This window comes from Capricornis sumatraensis, chromosome 3 (assembly GCF_032405125.1).
Source record: "Capricornis sumatraensis isolate serow.1 chromosome 3, serow.2, whole genome shotgun sequence".
NCBI classification, from domain to species: domain Eukaryota; kingdom Metazoa; phylum Chordata; class Mammalia; order Artiodactyla; family Bovidae; genus Capricornis; species Capricornis sumatraensis.
This window is the reverse complement of record NC_091071.1, coordinates 75,958,133-75,979,233: the sequence shown is the minus strand read 5'-3', so window position 1 is coordinate 75,979,233 and position 21,101 is coordinate 75,958,133. Positions and strand designations below refer to the sequence as shown.

General features: G+C 36.1%; 1 protein-coding gene across 1 annotated transcript in view; it reads right to left on the bottom strand.

Moving 5' to 3' along the window:
- Positions 1 to 21,101, bottom strand: part of COBLL1 (cordon-bleu WH2 repeat protein like 1) — a 177,174-nt gene that overhangs the window by 48,641 nt on the left and 107,432 nt on the right. Inside the window, exons 4-6 of the mRNA XM_068968456.1 lie at positions 19,999 to 20,187; positions 6,018 to 6,219; positions 3,728 to 3,956 (exon numbers count right to left, since the gene is read on the bottom strand). Coding sequence (XP_068824557.1) covers positions 3,728 to 3,956; positions 6,018 to 6,219; positions 19,999 to 20,187 — 620 coding nt within the window. The remainder of the gene's footprint in view (positions 1 to 3,727; positions 3,957 to 6,017; positions 6,220 to 19,998; positions 20,188 to 21,101) is intronic.

Below are 21,101 nucleotides of genomic sequence, written 5' to 3'. Positions count from 1 at the left end.
CTCAATGATAGTCTTAAATACATAGTATTTTCTAGTCTTTTTATTTAAAGAAAAAGTTTCAAAACTTAAATAGTTTAAGACAAAGTAGGAGTTATTCCAGGAAAGCAAAGATAGTTAACACCAATAAATATATTAATGCAATATGCCTCAATAAGATACTAAAGGAGAACTATATTTCACAAATTAAAACTTCATAAATCTGATGCTTCAAATATTAAATAAGCACTATGTATTCTGTCGAAGAAGGCAATGGCACCCCGCTCCAATACTCTTGCCTGGAAAATTCCATGGATGGAGGAGCCTGGTAGGCTGCAGTCCATGGGGTTGCTAAGAGTCAGACACGACTGAGCGACTTCACTTTCACTTTTCACTTTCATGCATTGGAGAAGGAAATGGCAAGCCACTCCAGTGTTCTTGCCTGGAGAATCCCAGGGACAGGGGAGCCTGGTGGGCTGCCGTCTATAGGGTCGCACAGAGTCGGACACGACTGAAGTGACTTAGCAGCATGTATTCTGTACGATGAGTTTACTGACAATGCTAGCAACTAACAATAATAGGCATGTGGACAGCATTTTATGGTCAAAAATTTTTTCACATGCCTAATTCATCCTTTAGAACAATCCTGTGAGGTAGGTGTCACAAGCTACCTGAGCTGTTCTGAGCCCTTGTTATAAGTTGGGGACTGTAAAGAATTGAAAGGCCTGGGTGACGGTGACTAGAGAGTTTGAATAACTTGCACCAAAACAAATAGACATTAAACACTAGAATTGAATCCAGTACCCATTTAAAGATGATGTGCAATACCTCTGACTTCTTTTTTTAAGAAATGCTACTATTTCCTTTTCAGATAGACTAATCCATTAGTTGAGTGTAGATATACAATTAAATTTCATTGGAACAGTAAATAGCAAGTTCACATGGCGCTGCAGTGCAATAACTCTAACCAGAGTACTCATGTAGTTATTTTTGGCAAAGTAATTTCCAGGCATCCTGAATAGTGGTTAATTCCTAAGTCTTCACTTAAACCTCAATTTCAGGGAAAACTACAAGTCAGTTAAACACCAGGACAAACAAGGACTTGAGCCTACTTAGAAAAGCAACTCAAATACTGTAGTTTCCTGTTTCTCAAAGAGAGGCTGTAAATAATTGCACACAAAGTTCTAAGCCTTCTGATCTTATCAGACAAAATAAGGAGGCAGGGGCATTTACCATGTTTGGATTGACCTTGTAGATTCTGACACTGTAAAAGAAGCTTTTTACGTTTTCCTGTTACAGTCTCTCAAGATTATATTCACAACATTTAATACTCTGCATAAACCACATACTTTTTCAGCTGGAGGGGATATTAGCAATCAGCACATTCAGCAGCTTCAAAATGAGGCCAACAAGATTATGGAATTTGCTTAGCAGTAGCAGTAGCAATATGTATGTAGAGAGTGGCAAAGTTAGGAGTGAAAGCCATGTACAAGTAACAGAATGCTGTTGCTGGAAAGAATCAAGAGAACATTTTTTTCTCTTGATCATCATGAAGGTGGGAGGCGAGATCCAGACAAATAAAGTTATTTGCCTAATCAGCTTGCCAGATGAGCTTAGTAGCTAAGGTAATATCAGGATTCACATGCCTATCTTCTGATTATTGGCCAGTATACACTTTACAATCATAACAATTTTCAACTCCTTTGATTAGTCTAGTCTTCATGATAGCCACTAGAAATAAATAAGTATAATTCTTAATTCTTGGAATCGAGAGGTTCATTCTGTTATGAAAACATTCTAAATGGTGAAGAAAGAAGATTTCAGTAATTTAATAACACTTAATGTGCCTAGTTTATTAAGTTTTTTTAGTAGGGAGTAATTATTACAGTAATCAATTATCTGAACCTATTCTTTTTTAATGGGGAAAAGATTTCCAGACTTTATTATTATTGGCTAATTTTTAATAAAGTTTTCTGCTATGAAAGTAATATATTTCCATTATAAAACTCTATAATATAAAGAAAAGAAGAATGAAAAAAGTCACTCATAGCCCTACCACCCAAAGGTATCCACACTTAAAATTTTTATATATTCCTTTTCAGAAATTTCATGTAAAAGTTTTTTTAAATATACTATATTAAACATTAAAGAGCTTTAGAAGCTGATTTTAGCATAAGCAGTTTCCATATTATTACAAAATATTCACAAGCAATTTAAATTTGCAAACATTTCCTATAATGAATATACCCTTAATATTCCAAATAACAATTTCAAAAGAAATAATTTGGGACCCTTCTTGGAATCACCAAGCTTTCAGTGTACGTACCCAATAAAGGCCCCAGCAAAATCCCTTTTTTTGTCTGAGAGTGAAGGGTATGTTTTTCTCATTCTTAATGTGATATTAGTTTTCAAATAGTTATTGAAATGTAATTATTGTATTAAATTCAGAAATCAAGGTGGGAGCTTATAAACTATTTTTTAGAAATAAAACCCAAAGATTTTCTAAATTAAAATCTCTTACAGAATGTACTTATTGTTAGCGTTAAGAAAATAAGTAATATTATCAGCTTAGTTGGTTAGTGTTAGTCACTCAGTCGTGTCCAACTCTTTGCAATCCCGTAGACTATAGTCCTCTAGGCTCCTCTGTCCATGGAATTCTCCAGGCAAGAGTACTGGCATGGGTAGCCATTCCCTTCTCCAGATCTTCCCAACCCAGGGATTGAACCCGTCTCCAGATTCTTTACCATCTAAGCCACCAGAAAAGTCCCATTAGCCGTTTTTGTAATTTACCCAATAGAAATAGAGATTTTATACTATAATCTTCCTACAGATTCATATATCTTACCTTGTAAAGATGACTTATTGAAGGCAGTAACAGAAGTGGCTACAGAAGGAGGGAGTGAAAGAGGGTAAATTGACTGTAAAGATAATGTCTGTTCAAGTATAAAACATCACTGAGTTGAAACATTTGTCTATGAATTATTTAAAGCCACAATCTTAAGATAAAGTTGAAGTTCTCTACACAGAGAAGATGTAAGTAATCATTCTTCACAAAGCTTTTATTACTCCTAATAAAACAGATTTGTGTTAAATAAATAAGCTTCCATATATCTATTAGATATCATAGAAACCAACATTATCTAAAGTCTCCAAGTTTTAATATATTATATCTATAGATTTATACTCCAAGTATTCCTATTTTGAAGACTTTTGTAACTAGACGGACTCATTTTATAAGCTAATTGATTTTGGGTGCTGAACTTAGAAAAATATTTGTCAGTATACTCCCAAATTCGAAAGAAAATTAAGACTCAGACAAAACCATGGTGAGTCTCCCACAGTACAGTCGGATTTTTTACCATCTGAGCCACCAGGGAAGCCCATGAATACGGGAGTGGGGTAGCCTATCCCTTCTCCAGGGGATCTTCCTGACCCAGGAATCAAACCAGGGTCTCCTGCATTGCAGGCGGATTCTTTACCAGCTGAGCTACCAGGGATGCCCTAAATATTCAAAGGTAGATGGAAAAGTGGAAAATGTAAATGACAGCTAAGATAGACAAATTTTTATTCCAATTTTAATAACTGAACTCAAGTTAAATTTTATTACATTTAGTTTTCTCTTTTTATTTCCAATGACATGTACTGACTTTACTACAGGATTCTTTATGAATCTGAGAATACTTAATACATAAACACAAAACATGCACACATATGCCCATCCTGTCAAATGAACATGCAAAGTCTTACTCACCTTTGCTGACATCGATGGCATATAATTCTCTCAGTCCCAGTTCATTAAGAGATTTTGTCAAGTCAAGGGGCTCCTGAGACTGATAGTCCTTCAGCAACTGTGTGTGTAATGGATCAAACTCACATTTGCTGCATATAATGGCGAGAAGTTCTTGAAGTGGTGCGTGTGGGCTAACTCTCACTATTGTCTTCTGCGTTTTCTTAAAATTGATCACTACTCTCACAGTTTTCTGAAACACAGATTAAAGCCAGAGTTACACCATAATTTACTGGGTTTTTTTTTTTCAAGATAATAAGAACCTTCATTTTATTGTGTAAGAATCCTTCTTCCATAGCCAAGTTCAATAATATAGGTAACATTAAGAATTAACGTGAATAACATGATGATATACAAGTCCTGTGACCTTATTTTTAACTTATGGTGTTTCTCGTGGAAGTAAGTGGCCTGAGTTTCCATCCTGAGATCTGGAGAAGATTGGAAGCATTTTCTAGAATAGTCTTTGTAGCACTAGAATGTCATAAATTTCTGTCTCATACTTCAGACCTTAACCTAAGCCCCAGGCTCTATTCCTATATCTCTAGCACCCTCACATTGCATAATATGAAATTACCATAGTTTACTGACCATCTTTCTACATCTTTCTACAGTGATGTCTAGAACAATGAGATAATTTATGGAAAATTATGTATTGGAACAAATACAATATACAGTATTTTTTACTTTGTGGTAAAATTTTCATTTTGATTAATGTTACTTCCTAAATCCAAACCAGATTCTTGGAAAAAAGTTGCTTATTAAGTAATTTAGATTAAATTCATAACTCTTATAAAGTATTAAGTAGATTTAAATCCAAAACAAAACATAAAAAGCCTCTTATCTAGTCCTACAGGTGTTTTTGCTTTATTCCTTAAAATATTTACTTTAAAATTAGCATACATTATATAATTATAAATGTTTTATTCTATTTTTTTTAGTTGAGAAATATTTATTTTTCTAATGGTTTGTCAGTTGTCTCAATGGAAAAGGGATATTTTAATTAAGACACTAACATTTTTGAGCTTCTATTTGAGATAAGTGAGTTAATCCATATGAAGAGCTTAACACATGGCAAATTGTAAATTATCAACACATAAACATTAGCAATCGTAACTAACTATTGTTGTCACTACTATTATTACTACTTTGGTTAATTTTAATATATTAGTAAAGAATAATAGCCCTCATTTAGACATTTAATACTGCTAACTCAAAGTTACCAAGAAGATTTTAAGCACCTCCATATTTTAATGCAATTGAATTAAATTTTGTATGTAAATGGAATTTAGAAACATGAGCAAGTTAAGTGAAACTTACAGACTGCAGATCTTTAAAGTTTAACATATATTCCTAAAATACCACATACAGTCAAATGCTACAACATAAATAATACAATTTCCATTTAGATAAATAGTATACATATGTTTATGGAAAATAGCCCAATATCCTAATTAATATTTAATATCCAATCAAATGTTGTAGAAAGCAAAGAATTTTTAGTATTGTCCAAAAAAGGTAACTTTTTTGTTAAAAAAAAAAAACCTTCTCATAAGAATATGAAGAAAATATGAGAATGTATGTACTCAAGTCATGTGTAAATGAACTAATTTTAAAAATAAACCTTTATATATTTTTTAAAGTTAAAAATGGTTTATGTTGTTCCTAATGAAAGAGTATTTCTAGAAACCCATTACTTCTACCCCCCCGTTTGCTTACAGAAACAGAACAATTTTATAAAGGAGAACTGATGAATGATATTATCACTGCGGTAAAAAAATTTTTGCTTAAAATTCATACATTACAGAAAACCGAGCCATTGTGCAGCTCAAATTAACAATAATTTATAAGTTAAAAAGTTACAACCACCACTTACCACGTACAGAGAAGTCAAAAAAAATTGTTTTAAATTCTTAGAGGAATTTGTATTAAAGAATTCTAAAGCCTTTTTTAAAAAATGTAAAATACTTTTTAAAAGAGTAGCTCAAAATATAGATCTTTCATAATTGTCAGATTCTGATACTGTCAAAAAGATCACTTTAGCACATCTAAAAATCTTAAGTATTCTCCAAATCCTAGTTAATCCAAGGATAAACAACCAAGTGAATCCTAAGCAAAAAGGTTCAGGAAAACACAATAGCCATACTTATATCAAATTAGACCAGGAAAGGCAAATTTTATTTCATTTACACTGAGCTGCAAAGAATGATTTTAAAAATTAACAGTATTATGTCAAAATCTACTATGAAAATCTTACCTCTGGTATTAGAGGTGTAGGTTTTTTCTTATCCAGAGTTTTTGGCTTTAAAATTACTTTCTCCACCTCCAACATTCCTATTGGTGTGTTTGGCTTAAATTTAATGGGGTTCTTTTCAGCTGAGAGCAGATCAATTGTGTGACTTGATGGATTTAAGTGATATTGTGCACAGAGGAAAATCAACAAGTCCATCATAGGTTTACTGTAAAACAAGAGTAGTGCTGATCATGGAACAGTTTCATTACCTGTTCAATTTATTGTTTCAAGCATTTTTTCTAGGGCCTCTGGGGAATGGCAACCCACTCCAGTACTCTTGCCAGAAGAATTCCATGGATAGAGAACCTGCTGGGCTACAGTCCATGGGATCACAAAGAATCGGACACAACTGTGTGACTAACTTTCCTTTTTTTTCTTATCTTCAGCAGATAAAACAAGCCTACAGAATACTGTGAAAGCTGCTTAAAAAGCTAACTACAAGATATTATATTTAAGCAGACAAAATTATAATAGCTTAAAAATTCTATGTAGTATTCAAGAAAACTTGGATCCTTGTGTTGGTTTAAAAATTCTGTATATTTTATCTGCCAAATTGTCTTCATATCATAGATTTCAGGAGAAGGAAAAGATCTTCTTTACCCAAAAGCAGTCACTTAACTTAGCAGATGCTCCTTTACAATGTCATTTGGAATATGAGCAATCTTTAGCTTACAAATTGGTTCTGATAAGAATACAGAATTGTCACTTTTGGTCTTTAGAAAGCATAGAATCTACAGGAGGAAGGCCACAAAATACTAACGAAAAGTGTCATACAGACTTCTTCAATTCATTCAAACAGCATTTAATATCCCTAGGCACTGGCAACAGGGTACAACTTTATGGCATACCTTCTCTCATATCCCCAAAACACTGTTAGATGGACAAGACTAAGTGTCAGCAAGCTACAGTCTGCAGGTCAAAGTGGGTCCACAGTCTTGTTTTTGTAAATAAAAGCTTACTGGCACACAGTGAAGCTTATTTGTTTATATAATATCTAGGGCTACTTTTGTGTTATAATGACAGATTTGAGTAGATGTGACTGAGACTGTAGGGCCTGCAAAACCTAATACTTTTTTACTAACTGGCTCTTGACAGAAAAAGTTTAGGGACTCTTGTGCTAGACAGTGAGAAAATAACCAAGTAAATGTATGATAAAATTTCAAACAATGGTTAAGTGTTGAACACTAATAGTAATACAGAACCTATTTCTAAACGGAATTGCTAATTTGACTTGAGATTCAGAGACACTTAAATTTTTGCTTCCCTTTCCACAGATTCCAACTGCTGACACAGACTTGTTTTCATTCACTTCATCTCCCTTCTCTCTCCCACATACAAGTTGTACCCATTGTACATATACCAAGAAAATAAACAGAACTGTGCAGTCTCAAACTCTTTCTTAATTGTCAGCATTTGAGGAAAGCATACCAAAAAAATCTTTTGTATTATGTGCTTTCTGCAAATGTCTGTAGGTCCTAAGCTGTTAGCTCATACTCAAGACTGAGGCAATAAAATACTGTCTAAAAGTCTTATTTTTGTGAACTGAGGTTTCCAGGGCTTCAGTTGAGGGGTAATCAGGTGGCCAGCTTTTTTTCTCCTGCCAAAGGTAAGTATAAATGTCAATAGAAGATAATTCTCCAATTTCTTGCCTAGATTATGAACAGCTATCAGTCTTTGAGAAACTTGACAGGGAAATGAGACTAAAAAACCTTCCTGTTCAGTCTGCTATTTTTAATGTAGCACATCTGTTCCCATATGCACCTACCCGCAGTCTCCTGGGTAGAATTCCCAGGTCTGTAAGCCTCTCTGGGTTCAACGTTTCCAGAGAGGAAGTATCCTGCTGGGGAAGAATTAGTTGTCTGACATTCCGTGGTCCTGAGGTCCAATACTTTATACGGATTTTCAAACCATCCCCTGGGTTCAGCTCCCTACGTCACCCTCAGCTTCTGCGGCTGTTGCCCATTCTTAGGCCATTCCACTTGTTATGGGATAAAGAGGCATTTTTCATAATGGTGTACTTACTTCTCTTCTCTCTCCCACATACTAGTTGTACCCATTATATATATGCCAAGAAAAATGAATAAATAAAAAATAAGTCCCTCAGTTAAAAAAAAAGTTATCTGTAATATGTTTCAGTCCCCCAACTATGTTTCCTATGTCTTTATTAAAGGCTTGTACAGTAATATTTAGGAGTTTTATTTCCTACTCTTGAGCTACCTAGTATGTTCATACATAAATTTTCTATAATTGCACAAATTTTGGCTTTGGATAGTACACACTTAATTTCATCCAGAGAAAGACTAGCATAATAGTATTGTTGAAGTTTATTTTTTGGTAACAGTACTCTATGATAGCAATTGGATGCTAAATACCAATTCTAGATTTGAAAATGGTACTTCTTTCCCTGATAGTAAATAAAGTTAAGAAGGATTAGGTAATGTCTAAATAAAAACAATATAATTAAAAATACAAAATATTTATACAAAATAATTATAAATTACAATAAATTATAAATCCTTATACATATAAGCTGGAAGAAGAGAGAATTTTCAGTGCCAACTCAGTGGAGACATGTCCACTGTGGTCTATGAGTAAATGGTATTATGTTCAGATTATATTTTCCTTTCTCTCTATATATAAATGTGCCAGTTAATACATGTAAAAACTCTAAACTTTATACTTCACACATCTTTTACTTGTTAAATGTACAGTCCTTCTAGAATCTCTGCCAGAAATATACACTAAACATTATCAAGACAAAAAGTGATTAGTATAAAGTTTTGTTTTTGTTTTGTTAATCTCTTATTTTTATGCTACCATTTTTTTATCTTTTAGAGTAAAAGATACTTTAAAAACTTTTTAAAGAACAATTTGACACTCTAACTCTTCTGATGTGCCTTAATGAATTATAGCATTTTTATCTGTGATATGCAAATTTTATTCCTTTAGTCAAAGTGGTCACCTATAATTTGCACACTATACCAGATTTCACAGTAAAAAAGTTGCATGGTGACTAGAAACTTTGGATTCACTGCCTAAATGTTTTCTAATAAACTCTTGGAAAAGCAACTAAAAATTACAGATCTTCTTTATGACCTTATTCTCTCATTCTGTAATTACAGTTTCAACTTTTACTTAATCATTCCAGAGGCCAATTCTCTCTAGAAAATATTTGTGGGCAGATGAAAGCAAAAGATCAGTAAGTTCTGTAACAGACAAAAATACATAGGGATTTGATACTGCCTATGATAATGATGTGATCACTCATCTAGAGCCAGGCATCCTGGATGTGAAGTCAAGTGGGCCTTAGAAAGCATCACTACAAACAAAGCTAGTGGAGGTGATGGAATTCCAGTGGAGCTATTTCAAATCCTGAAAGATGATGCTATGAAAGTGCTGCACTCTGTATGTCAGCAAATTTGGAAAACTCAGCCGTGGCCACAGGACTGGAAAGGGCAGTTTTCATTCCAATCCCAAAGAAAGGCAATGCCAAAGAATGCTCAAACTATTGCACTCATTTCACACGCTAGTGAAGTAATGCTCAAAATTCTGCAAGCCAGGCTTCAGCAGTACGTGAACCATGAACTTCCAGATGTTCAAGCTGGTTTTAGAAAAGGCAGAGGAACCAGACATCGAATTGTCAACATCCACTGGATCATGGAAAAAGCAAGAGAGTTCCAGAAAAACATCTATTTCTGCTTTATTGACTATGCCAAAGCCTTTGACTGTGTGGATCACAATAAACTGTGGAAAATTCTTCAAGAGATGGGAATACCAGACCACCTGACCTGCCTCTTGAGAAATCTGTATGCAGGTCACAAAGCAACAGTTAGAACTGGACATGGAACAACAGACTGGCTCCAGATAGGAAAAGGAGTATACAGTCAAGGCTGTATATTGTCACCCTGCTTATTTAACTTCTATGCAGAGTATATCATGAGAAAGGCTGGGCTGGAAGAAGCACAAACTGGAATCAAGATTGCTGGGAGAAATATCAATAACCTCAGATATGCAGATGACACCACCCTTATGGCAGAAAGTGAAGAGGCACTAAAAAGCCTCTTGATGAAAGTGAAAGAGAAGAGTGAAAAAGTTGGCTTAAAGCTCAACATTCAGAAAACTAAGATCATGGCATCTGGTCCCATCACTTCATGGGAAATAGATGGGGAAACAGTGGAAACAATGTCAGACTTTATTTTGGGGGCTCCAAAAATCACTGCAGATGGTGATTGCAGCCATGAAATTAAAAGACGCTTACTCCTTGGAAGGAAAGCTATGACCAACCTAGATAGCATATTAACAAAAGCAGAGATATTACTTTGCCGACTAAGGTCCATCTAGTCAAGGCTATGGTTTTTCATGTGGTCATGTATGGATGTGAGAGATGGACTGTGAAGAAATCTGAATGCTGAAGAATTGATGCTTTTGAACTGTGGTGTTGGAGAAGACTCTTGAGAGTCCCTTGGACTGCAAGGAGATCCAACCAGTCCATTCTAAAGGCGATCAGTCCTGGGTGTTCATTGGAAGGACTGATGCTGAAGCTGAAACTCCAATACTTTGGCCACCTCATGCGAAGAGTTGACTCACTGGAAAAGACCCTGATGCTGGGAGGGATTGGGTGCAGGAGGAGAAGGGGACAACAGAGGATGAGATGGCTGGATGGCATCACGAACTCGATGGACATAAGTTTGAGTGAGCTATGGGAGTTGGTGATGAACAGGGAGGCCTGGAGTGCTGTGATTCATGGAATCACAAAGAGTTGGACACGATTGAGCAACTGAACTAACTATACTTAGATGTTAACTCCTCTCTAGCAGGTCTACCTCTTAGCAGACTTTCTTTCCAGGACCAAATACAACGCAGGTCAGCGTCACTGAATGAGGAATTTACAGGAGTCAATGATTATTTATCTCTTAGGTAATTCTGCTTAAATATCCATGAGCTCAAACCTACAGCAGACAATATCCATTTGAGATGGCTGTTCAGTGTCTGATGCATGAAAAGGTGAAACTGTCAAAAGGAGACTCACACGCTTTAAAAAAAAGACACAGAGGTGAGAAAGCGGTTTTGATTTTTGTTTTATAATTAACAAACTTGACTAGTAGCCTTGTTGCATCTAAAGACAGTACACTTACCATAGAAGTGGAGTATAAGCATCAAGTTGGACTAAGACTTTATCCAAAATCAGCCTCAGATCAGTATGACTGCTTGAAGTATTTAATTAAAGGCTCAGCATTTGGCCCTAAAAACACAGAAGATATGATCCTGACCTAGCCAATTCTGAGGGTGGGAATTACTGACCATCTCGTTCTACCTTAAAGGAGCTGTAACACAATAAAAGCAGGACACTAACTTTTAAGCAGGCCCTGCACACAGTGGGACTGCTTTGCGGATTAACTAGTCACAAAGTGCTCCCCTAGAAAACAAAATCCTCTCTTGAGGATAGTTTAGAATTCCCCAACCAAATGCCAAGTTACTTCTACCAAAAACAACAATTTTAGTTTGATGGTAATTATCCTAAGCTGATGAACCTAACAACCATTGGCTGAAAGGTCTAAGCACGTGATCACCATAGTAAGGACACTTGTTTTCCTATTCGATAAGGTGGGAGCACATGCCAGCAGTCCACCCGAAACCCAAGCCAAATAACTGAAAGTTCAATAGGATTGGCTGAATTTGATCACCACTTCCTCATTCAAACAAGAAATAGTCTTTTTCCTCCTCTATATCACCATATTACTTTGAATTTTGGCTTATTATTTAACAAAGTCTGCTTTGCACTATTATTTACAGATTTTTTTTTAATCTTGTAAAATAATGAATTTCTAGAGAGGGAATTAAAAAAAAAAAAAACTTAAAAAAAAAAAACCTCTTCTTTGAACCAGAAAAAGTCCTTATGAGATTTCCCACTCCATTTTGAAATAACAATCCTTTGTATTAATTTCATATCTAGTATCTCCTTTGAGTTCACAACCACCGCAAAAGCTACTTCCACTTTATGAATGAAGAAACTGTGGTTAGAAAAGTGACATAAACAGATTACCAAGAGCACAAACAGAATTGGCTGCAGTCAGAGTGAAAATGTCCTGACTCCTAATCCAGCTACACTTTAGCCTCAGGATCACATGCAAGACTCAGAGCAGATGGCTTGCAACAGGTTTTATGCTTTCCACTGCAGTTTCACTTCAAAAGTTGATGGCATCACTAAATAACTCCCTGAAACCCTCCAATGACCCTTCCTGCATTCATGATACATATGAAGGGTAATCTTGTCCTCGTTTTATTACCTGCTAGATAAAAGAAGACTTCTGCTTTGAGATTTTAAAGATCCACTTAGGTATTAAAAATGAAAGTCAGGATTCACCAAAGAGCTTTCAGATAAGCTCCAACAACTACCTAGGTGAATTTCCAAATCCTGCTGCTACTGCTAAGTCGCCTCAGTCGTGTCCGACTCTGTGCAACCCCTTAGATGGCAGCCCACCAGGCTCTGCCGTCCCTGGGATTCTGCAGGCACGAACACTGGAGTGGGTAGCCATTTCCTTCTCCAAATCCTACAGGTGCTTAGACAAAGTCACTTAGCAATAGGGTTGCTATGTAACTGATCCAATCTGGACACCTGAGAATGAAAGGGGGTTAGTAAACTCTGGGATAACAGGTACAAACAGGGACTGTCATAAGAAAATGAGGATTCATGATGAAAGTACTTTTTATGACCAGACGGATTTCAAGCATCTGATAGGGGGTTGAGCTCAAATGAATAAGATTCTTTCTTAAGATTCTTTAAATCTACCCTAGTATCTGATAAGGTATATTTTACTCATTCTCAATAAATCCTCAAAACTAAGTTGAGTTGAATTGGTTCCAGCTGTCCCTTACAAATGTATACCAACAACCCAATTAAACTTATCAATGACAGTATAGGAACTTTTAGGACATTCTCCCTTGTTACTGATGTTTATCTTACAATAACCCACCTCATTCAATAAAGAGTTCAGGAATGAAGCTAACCCACCTAGTTCAGAATGAGTTCAGGAATGTCCATGTGCCTGAAAAGTGGATCAGGTACATAAAACAAGAAACCTAATCTCAAAGTTGAGAGTGCTTACTGAATTATGCAATAGGAAAAGGTTATATACCACAATGTTAATAGTTATAACTGGACTCCTTAATCATAACATGGTGTTGTAAGTATTTTTTTTTCCTGGTTTGTCTGTATTTTCCCACTTTCTTTAATAATCCCCAATCACTGCATTTATCAGGCTTCCCTGGGCTCAGTTGTTAAAGAATCTGCCTGCAATGCAGGAGACCCGCACTGTTCGACCCCTGGGTTGGGAAGATCCCCTGGAGAAGGAAATGGCTACCGGCTCCAGTATGCTTGCCTGGGAAATTCCATGGACAGAGGAGCCTGGTGGGCTACAGTCTATGGGGTTGCAAGAGTCAGACACAGCTTAATGAGCAAACCAATCACCACCACTGCATTTAGAGTCATAAAAAATTAAAAATGAAATTAAGAAGGCTCATTGTTGCAAGGTGTAGATCCCAGGAAAGGAAAGGGATGAGGGTGGCCCTTCTGGAAACCACACTTGGAGGCGGTTATTGTTAGTATTGAGTCACTCTAACAGCCAGGAGAGCCATCAGCCAACAGATGTTTATGTGCTGCCTGGCTCAGGGCTGTGGGGGGCAGTACTGAAGCCTGGTGCACAGGATTCAAACCAGGTAAAAACTCAGGCAGGGCTGTTACACTTAAATAAGTTAACAGTTAAAATTACAACTTTTATTTAGCAGGTGTAGTTAAATAAGTATCTAAATCAAAATTTAGAGCTTTCTTATGGAGCTCAATGTAAATGACCCTCATGCTGGGAAAGATCAAGGGCAAGAGGAGAAAAGGGTGATAGAGGATAAGACAGTTGTGGATGGCATCACTGACTCAGTGGACACGAGTCAGTGCAGCACGCCAGGCCTCCCTGTCCATCACCAACTTCCAGAGCCTATTCAAACTCAAGTCCATCAGTCGGTGATGCAATCCAACCATCTCAACCTCTGTCATCCCTACTCCTCCTGCCCTCAATCTTTCCCAGCATCAGGGTCTTTACCAATGAGCCAGTTCTTCTCATCAGGTGGCCTAAGTATTAGGGTTTCAGCTTCACAATCAGTCCTTCCAATGAATATTCAGGGCTGATTTCCTTTAGGATGGCCTGGTTAGATCTCCTTGCAGTCCAAGGGACTCTCAAGAGTCTTCTCCAACACCACAGTTCAAAAGCATCAATTCTTTGGTGCTCAGCTTTCTTTATAGTCCAACTCTCACATCCATACGTGACTACTGGAAAAACCATAGCTTTGACTAGACGAACCTTTGTTGGTAAAGTAATGTCTCTACTTTTTAATATGCTGTCTAGGTTGGTCATAACTTTTCTTCCAAGGAGCAAGCGTCTTTTAATTTCATGGCTGCAGTCACCATTTGCAGTGATTTTGGCGCCCAAAAAATAAAGTCTCTTACTGCTTCCATTGTTTCCCCATCTATTTGCCATGAAGTGATGGGACCGGAAGTCATGAAGAATAACAAATGGAGCTCAATGTGGTTGTGCCATGCAACAGGTTTTCAGCAGTGTGTTTTTGAAATCTATCACCCTATCTTATAATGTATTTACTACACAACTGTCATTTGACACTTTTCAGTAAATATAAGAATGATTCTGAAATTCTTCTGAGATGCATACCACTTGCTGTATTACTGGTTGAGGTGTGGGAAGTAAACAAAACTGGCCCACATTAATCCAGTAATATCTTGTCATTTTTTATAGTCTACTTTCTTCCAGTAGGTGGCACTGCAGTTCATGTAAAATACTCCTGAGTTAGTTCTCTGACCCACCAGGTACCAGTCAAAACTCTGCTCACAAAGGTCAGAGATACGAGGTGACTTGCTTGAGGTCACATAGCAAGTTATGGAATAAACTGTAGAGCCTGAGACTTCTAACTTCAAGTTCCATGCTTTCTTTATTTGTGTTTTCATTCCTGATATTCTAAGATTTGCTCATATCAAAACAAATCCCTATTTATGGTATTCAGGATGTAAAACAACACAAATTACAGGAGAGAGAACGGACTAGCAGACAGAGTGCTCTCCCTGTAGACCAACAGAGAGAGTTAATATCAATCTTTTATCAAATTTCCAAATTAAAACTGCTTTTAAAATGTCCCCAGAGAAAAAGGGAAACATATTTATTCACTGAGAATCTCATCTGACTATAAAGAAAGGACATAGAGTGATGTACAAACATACCTGCATATTTCCTTTTTCACTGTAGTATCTATCAGAGTTTACCCTATAAGCTCATTTTCATTAAAAAGTAACTTTTCCCAAGCACGAGTAGATACCACCACATATGCTATTGCATAGCATGGCATTTTCTGAGGAGCTTAGCCCCTATGCAGTTTGCCTCTAACAACAATATTCTTTAATGCTCACTTTTAGCAAGGCCCAGAGCTGCTTTGCCTGGTGAAAAAGATTGATTACTTGACCTGTGCACACACACACACACACACACAGAGATATATATATATATGTATATATGCATGCATATATATATATATATATACACACACACACATACATACACATACACATATACCTGTACTTCCTTCCTTCAATCCAATCATCTGTAATAACAGGACAAACAGAAATGCCCAGAGTTTTCATGCTGCCACTCAGCTGTCTTCGATGTAAGCCAAGGATCACAAAGGCAGGATGACAGATACTGGGTGACTTTCGGTCACTAAAGAGGCAGTATCACTAAGCTCTGATACCAAAAGACTGGTAAGCCTGTACAGATAGCTCCTAACCTGATTCAGGATAACAAGTTTTTAGTTTGCCCTTAAGCATAAGTCTATTACCGTCTCCAGCTTTATTGTGTTCCCTAATCTGAATAAGCTCTTCAGTGAAAAATCAATGTACAAACAAGTGTATTCTAAGATAATGTTGTGTGTTACATTCTCAGAAATGGGACTTTCTGAGCATACCTCTGCATGTGCTGTATGAGAACAGAGGGGAACTTTCTAAAGAACTTCCCCAAGAATACATTTTGAGAAGCACAATTTTTCTGAAAAGTTAAATGAAGCATAAGATTCTAAATATTTATTTCAGGCTCATATTGACATTATTCTTCAAAGGAAATATATATAAGTAACACCACTGAAATATACAATACAAAGAATATTTAGACAAATTAAGAAAAATGGCCTCAAAATATTAAAAATATTATATTAGAGAGCTCCTTCATAGTGACATAAGGAGCTTTGATTTATTGCTAAGAAAACTTTATGCCCTTAATTAAACTACTTTTAATTAAAATACTCTTCCATAGTATACTCTTCCACTAAATCCCCATTTTGTTGAAAATTGTCTTATTTCATTTATAGCAACAAACCCAGGAAGAAATTTAAGTTATCTATACCATGGCTCTGCATATTAGGTAGCTAACATTTTTCAGAAATAGAATTTTTTTCTACAATTACATTTTTGTTTTTCTTGTTATTAACATTAAAAAAAAAAAAAAAACAATGGGCCAGCAATTGCTGCAACCTTCAAAATATCCCAAATCACACTCAAGATAGCCTGAACTGCCCTCTAAAATATTTGGAATCACTCCTAGATATCCAGAATCATACTCCTGAAATATTCAGAACTGCACAATCACTTTTAATTATAAAGAATTAATATAAAAAATTAGTCATAGTGTTTTCAACTTGAGTCATTCCTGGGTGATAAAACTATTAAGAACAAATTCTAAAATCAAACTCCCTTATAAAAATACTAATATAAAACAAATTCTACTCTCAGAAAAGTTTTTCAGTCCCAAACAAAATTTAAAAAGCAATCAGAATTTGGGGCATTCTTGCCTTGCTGTCTATCTGAGAAAATATCTTTATTTAAGAGTTTCTGGGGAAGCTACTAAGGCCCATCCAGCTGCCTCTTCAAGACACATCATTTAAGTTGCTACCTCCATCAGCACATAAGATTTAAGAAGACAACATCTGAATTTACTAAATGTCTACTACACTGCAAGAAACTGTAAAAATAAGAAGAAGAAGAAAAAGAAAGAAAAAAGAAACTATGATAAAGACTAAGAAGGAAAGTCATGAGGCCTGCATGGATGTTTTGGTTTGCTTAAGAAGATAAGACACACATACAAATTACAGCCTGAGATAATGTATGATAACCATCAATGGTATCAAGTGTCAGGAGAGTTTGGAAGTTAGAGGTCAACAGTTCTTTCTTGAGAGATCAGGGAGCCTTTATATAAAAAGTGTCACTTGAGCTATATTAACTGGATAAATGTGGCTGGTATGGTACTCAAAATGGAAAAGCTTTCCAAAAAAATGTGAGTATCTGTAGAAGAAAAGAGTCATGTGGCTAAAGCTGAAGCTATTCAGAGGGGAGTAGTGAAGGAAAGCCTGCCTAACTTCAGAGAAGAAGTTAAGCAGGGCACCTCATGTCCAGGCCTGGTAGCTTGGACTTCCTCACTTTATTGCTGAATTGCCATTCCCGCAGTCTTTTATCATAGGGAGTGCCACAAACAGAGGGGTGTTTTAGTCAGATTACCCTGAGGGTGGAGAATGAATGGAGAGAGCCCAGGGTTAAGGAAAACAGTCCTCAATAGAAAATGGAGGAGGCCACTATGTGCCAGGCATTGATAGAATTTCATTTAATCCTCAAAACAATTCAGTTATAAAACATTTTTATAGATAAGAAAACTGAAGCAATTCAACAATAGTTGGCAGCCCAGAAACAAAAAGCTGACTGGTGGAAAATTACTCCAGTTTAGGAACCTGGAAGGCAAACAGGCTAGAAGGTCGAAAGGGCACAGAAAATCTAGGGTCCTTGTAAGTACAAACGTAGTAGAAATGACTGATGAAGAATTCAAGTCAAATATGAAAAAAACACGCACCAATCGGAAGAGAAGTCATCAATTAGACTTAAGGAGGATGAAGAACAACTCCAATTTAAAAAGTGGATAAGCTAGATTCAAAAAAATTGTGTCAAAGCAGAAACCCTAAGATCTCACTTTTGAAATAGTTTCAAAGTAATAAGATACCACTGTCTAGTTGGACAGGGGAAGTAGACTATGGACACAGTTTTCCAGAGTCAAGGAAACAGAAGGAAGTTAGCTTGGTGTAGCAGGTGGGAAAATCTGAAGTAATTACAATGGGTTACAGGAGAGAGAGGAAACCTGTGATTCTAATACTGAAGTCACTGAGGTTAAAAAAAAAGAAATCTAAAGAACCCAGAGGGCTAATAGCAGAAGAGTGGCAATATAAACAGGTGACTGGTACATTCAAGAAGAAATTTTGAGTATTGATGAAACCACTGTTATCTGTCAGCATTAGTGAAGAATTAGGAAATATCACTGACTTAAAAAAACTAGCTTGAATCCAGGGAACATTAGAGAAATTGCCTTTACATTACCCGAGCCACATCCATTATCATCATTATTTTCAAACCAGGGTAATGGTGTGATCTCAAGGGTTAAAGATGATACAATGACCATTGTCTCTAACTCACAAGATGCCTCCTTCACCCAGAAGAGGTGGAAGCCCACCAAGGTCAGTCCCAGGGTTCACAACCTCTAAAACATGATTCAATGTGTCATCTCCAAAACTACTTTCAACACAAAACAAACGGCAAAGTACTTACTTGAATTTAATAAGAATTTAGTATGCAATACTATGGCTTCCCTGGTGGCGCAGACGGTAAAGCGTCTGCCTGCAATGCAGGAGACCTGGCTTCAGTTCCTGGGTTGGGAAGATCCCCTGGAGAAGGAAATGGCAATCCACTCCAGCACTCTTGCCTGGAGAATCCCATGGACAGAGGAGCCTGATAGGCTACAGTCCGTGGGGTCGCAAAGAGTCGGACACGACTGAGTGACTTCACTTTCTTTCACTTTCATGTAATACTATGTATTGTTTGCTAATGCTGAACTTTTCTATCTTCATGTACTTTCAATAATTCATAAAGTTGTACATAATTTTAAGGATAAATCTCCAAAGTAAGGTATCTTGAATGAATTTCTTCTAGATAAAACCACAATACAAAAATGCAATACCCAATCGATTGCTTACTTATTCTTTCATTCTACAAACAAATATATATACATACACATGCAACTAAAGGTCAAAATAGCTTCAGTTTCTAAAACAGCAGCCCTGATAACAAACAGGTAGTTAAAGGTGAAAGGTGGAACAAGACCAAGTATACAACTCATGTAACTTTCCTCTTCAAAATGAAATGGAAAATTACACTTGGCTGAATTCCATTTTTCCAGTTTTTATTCAGGTATTAAAAATATCAGTCTGCTAAATCACATATTCCCTTCTTGCTGGGTTAAAGTTTAATTTTCTGTTTCTATTACATTTATCTACATTTTAATAAATTCATTAAATCATTCAGTGATGTCAAAAATCCTGCTAGTTTTAAAGACAGATTTATCTGCTTGGATAAATAAGAGAGTACCTTTTGAGAGTAGCTAACACGGCTTCTGCAAGTCAGATTTGGAGAAGCAGCTTAGAAAAGAAAGAATAATTTGGAAGCAAAGGGAAGGAGCTTTCTTATGGATCTCTGGCTTGCTTTGTAAGTTTGACTTATAAAATCAATAAAACTGGTGACTATTCTTCTGGAAAAGACTATTTTTTTAAAAACTTAGTAAATGACTAACAAAATGTAAAATAGTTCCAAATTTCAAGAGTCACTTCACCAGGGTTGTGGAATCCATACATTTGATATTTAAAGCATTGTCAGGAAAATGTTGATACCTCTTATCATCTTTTTTTTTTAATAGATAACTAAACTGAGTGATGAATAATGTATCTGTCAAAGAAAAGAGAAATCCAAACAGAGGGTTTCAATTACAGAAGAAAGGGAAATCCTGATATTTCATTCACTCCACCGTACCTGCCATTAACAGTAGTAGACTTGATAATATCTCCAGGTAGAACCACCAAGAGTTCAATGTCTTTATCCATCATGTTCTCTTTCTGATCCATGATAAAAGCAGAAGATTCTACAGAATCATCAACTGAAGAGGCATCAAGGCATTTGGTCTCAGCTGGAGGAAGTGGTGCCTTGGCTTTTGGTTTTCTCCTAAAACAAAAACAAACCACAAAGAATAAAGTATACATGTTTTAAAAATAACTTGCTAATGAGATCTCATTTAATAAAAACACAAAATGTATATATGCTTTTTCATATCCAGGAAAAATGCGCTAAAATATTACAACTGTTAGCTTACTAGGGATGGTAGAATTAAGTTTAAAAAAATTTTTTGCCTTTTTAAAAATCAGCATATTTGTTTGTTTTCAACAATATGCTTGCATTACTTGGCAATACAAACAGGATAACAAAGAGATTTGATATCGGCCTTCATTAAATTCAATTAGTGTGTGTTCACTACAGCAGGCAAAAGTACTGGATTTTGTTTGATGGAACAAATTATAAAATTCTTACTGTCCTAATATCTCATTTCCATACCTCCTACTAGCTCTCACTTTCATGTCTTTCATTCTACTTTTTTCTCATGTAGTGCATCTTTATCCAGATTAAACTCTACCTATGCTACTAAATCTAGCTGCAACCACCCTCCTCCCACCCCCTACATCAATATGAGGAGGCACATACCCTACATGGCACATACAACAAGTTATACAAATGTAACATTTTTTTTTTCCATTTTTCCCCCCTGGAAAATTTCATCTCTCTGCCTACAATTATTACTCCTTGTAAGAAAGAAGTATGCTGTATTTCCCACTGGACTTACTAATAAACAGTTAACTGCAATTGGTTATTTGTTAAATTATATGGAATTTTCCAGGCAAGAATACTAGAGTGGGTTGCTATTTCCTTCTCCAGGGGATCTTCCTGACCCAGGGATGGAACTAGGGTCTCTAGCATTGCAGGTGAAGTCTTTACCAATTGAGCCACCAGGGAAGCCTTAAAAATAAAAAATGTTACAAGTAATTATTCTAATAAATATGTTTCAGTGTCACTTACCAGGACAA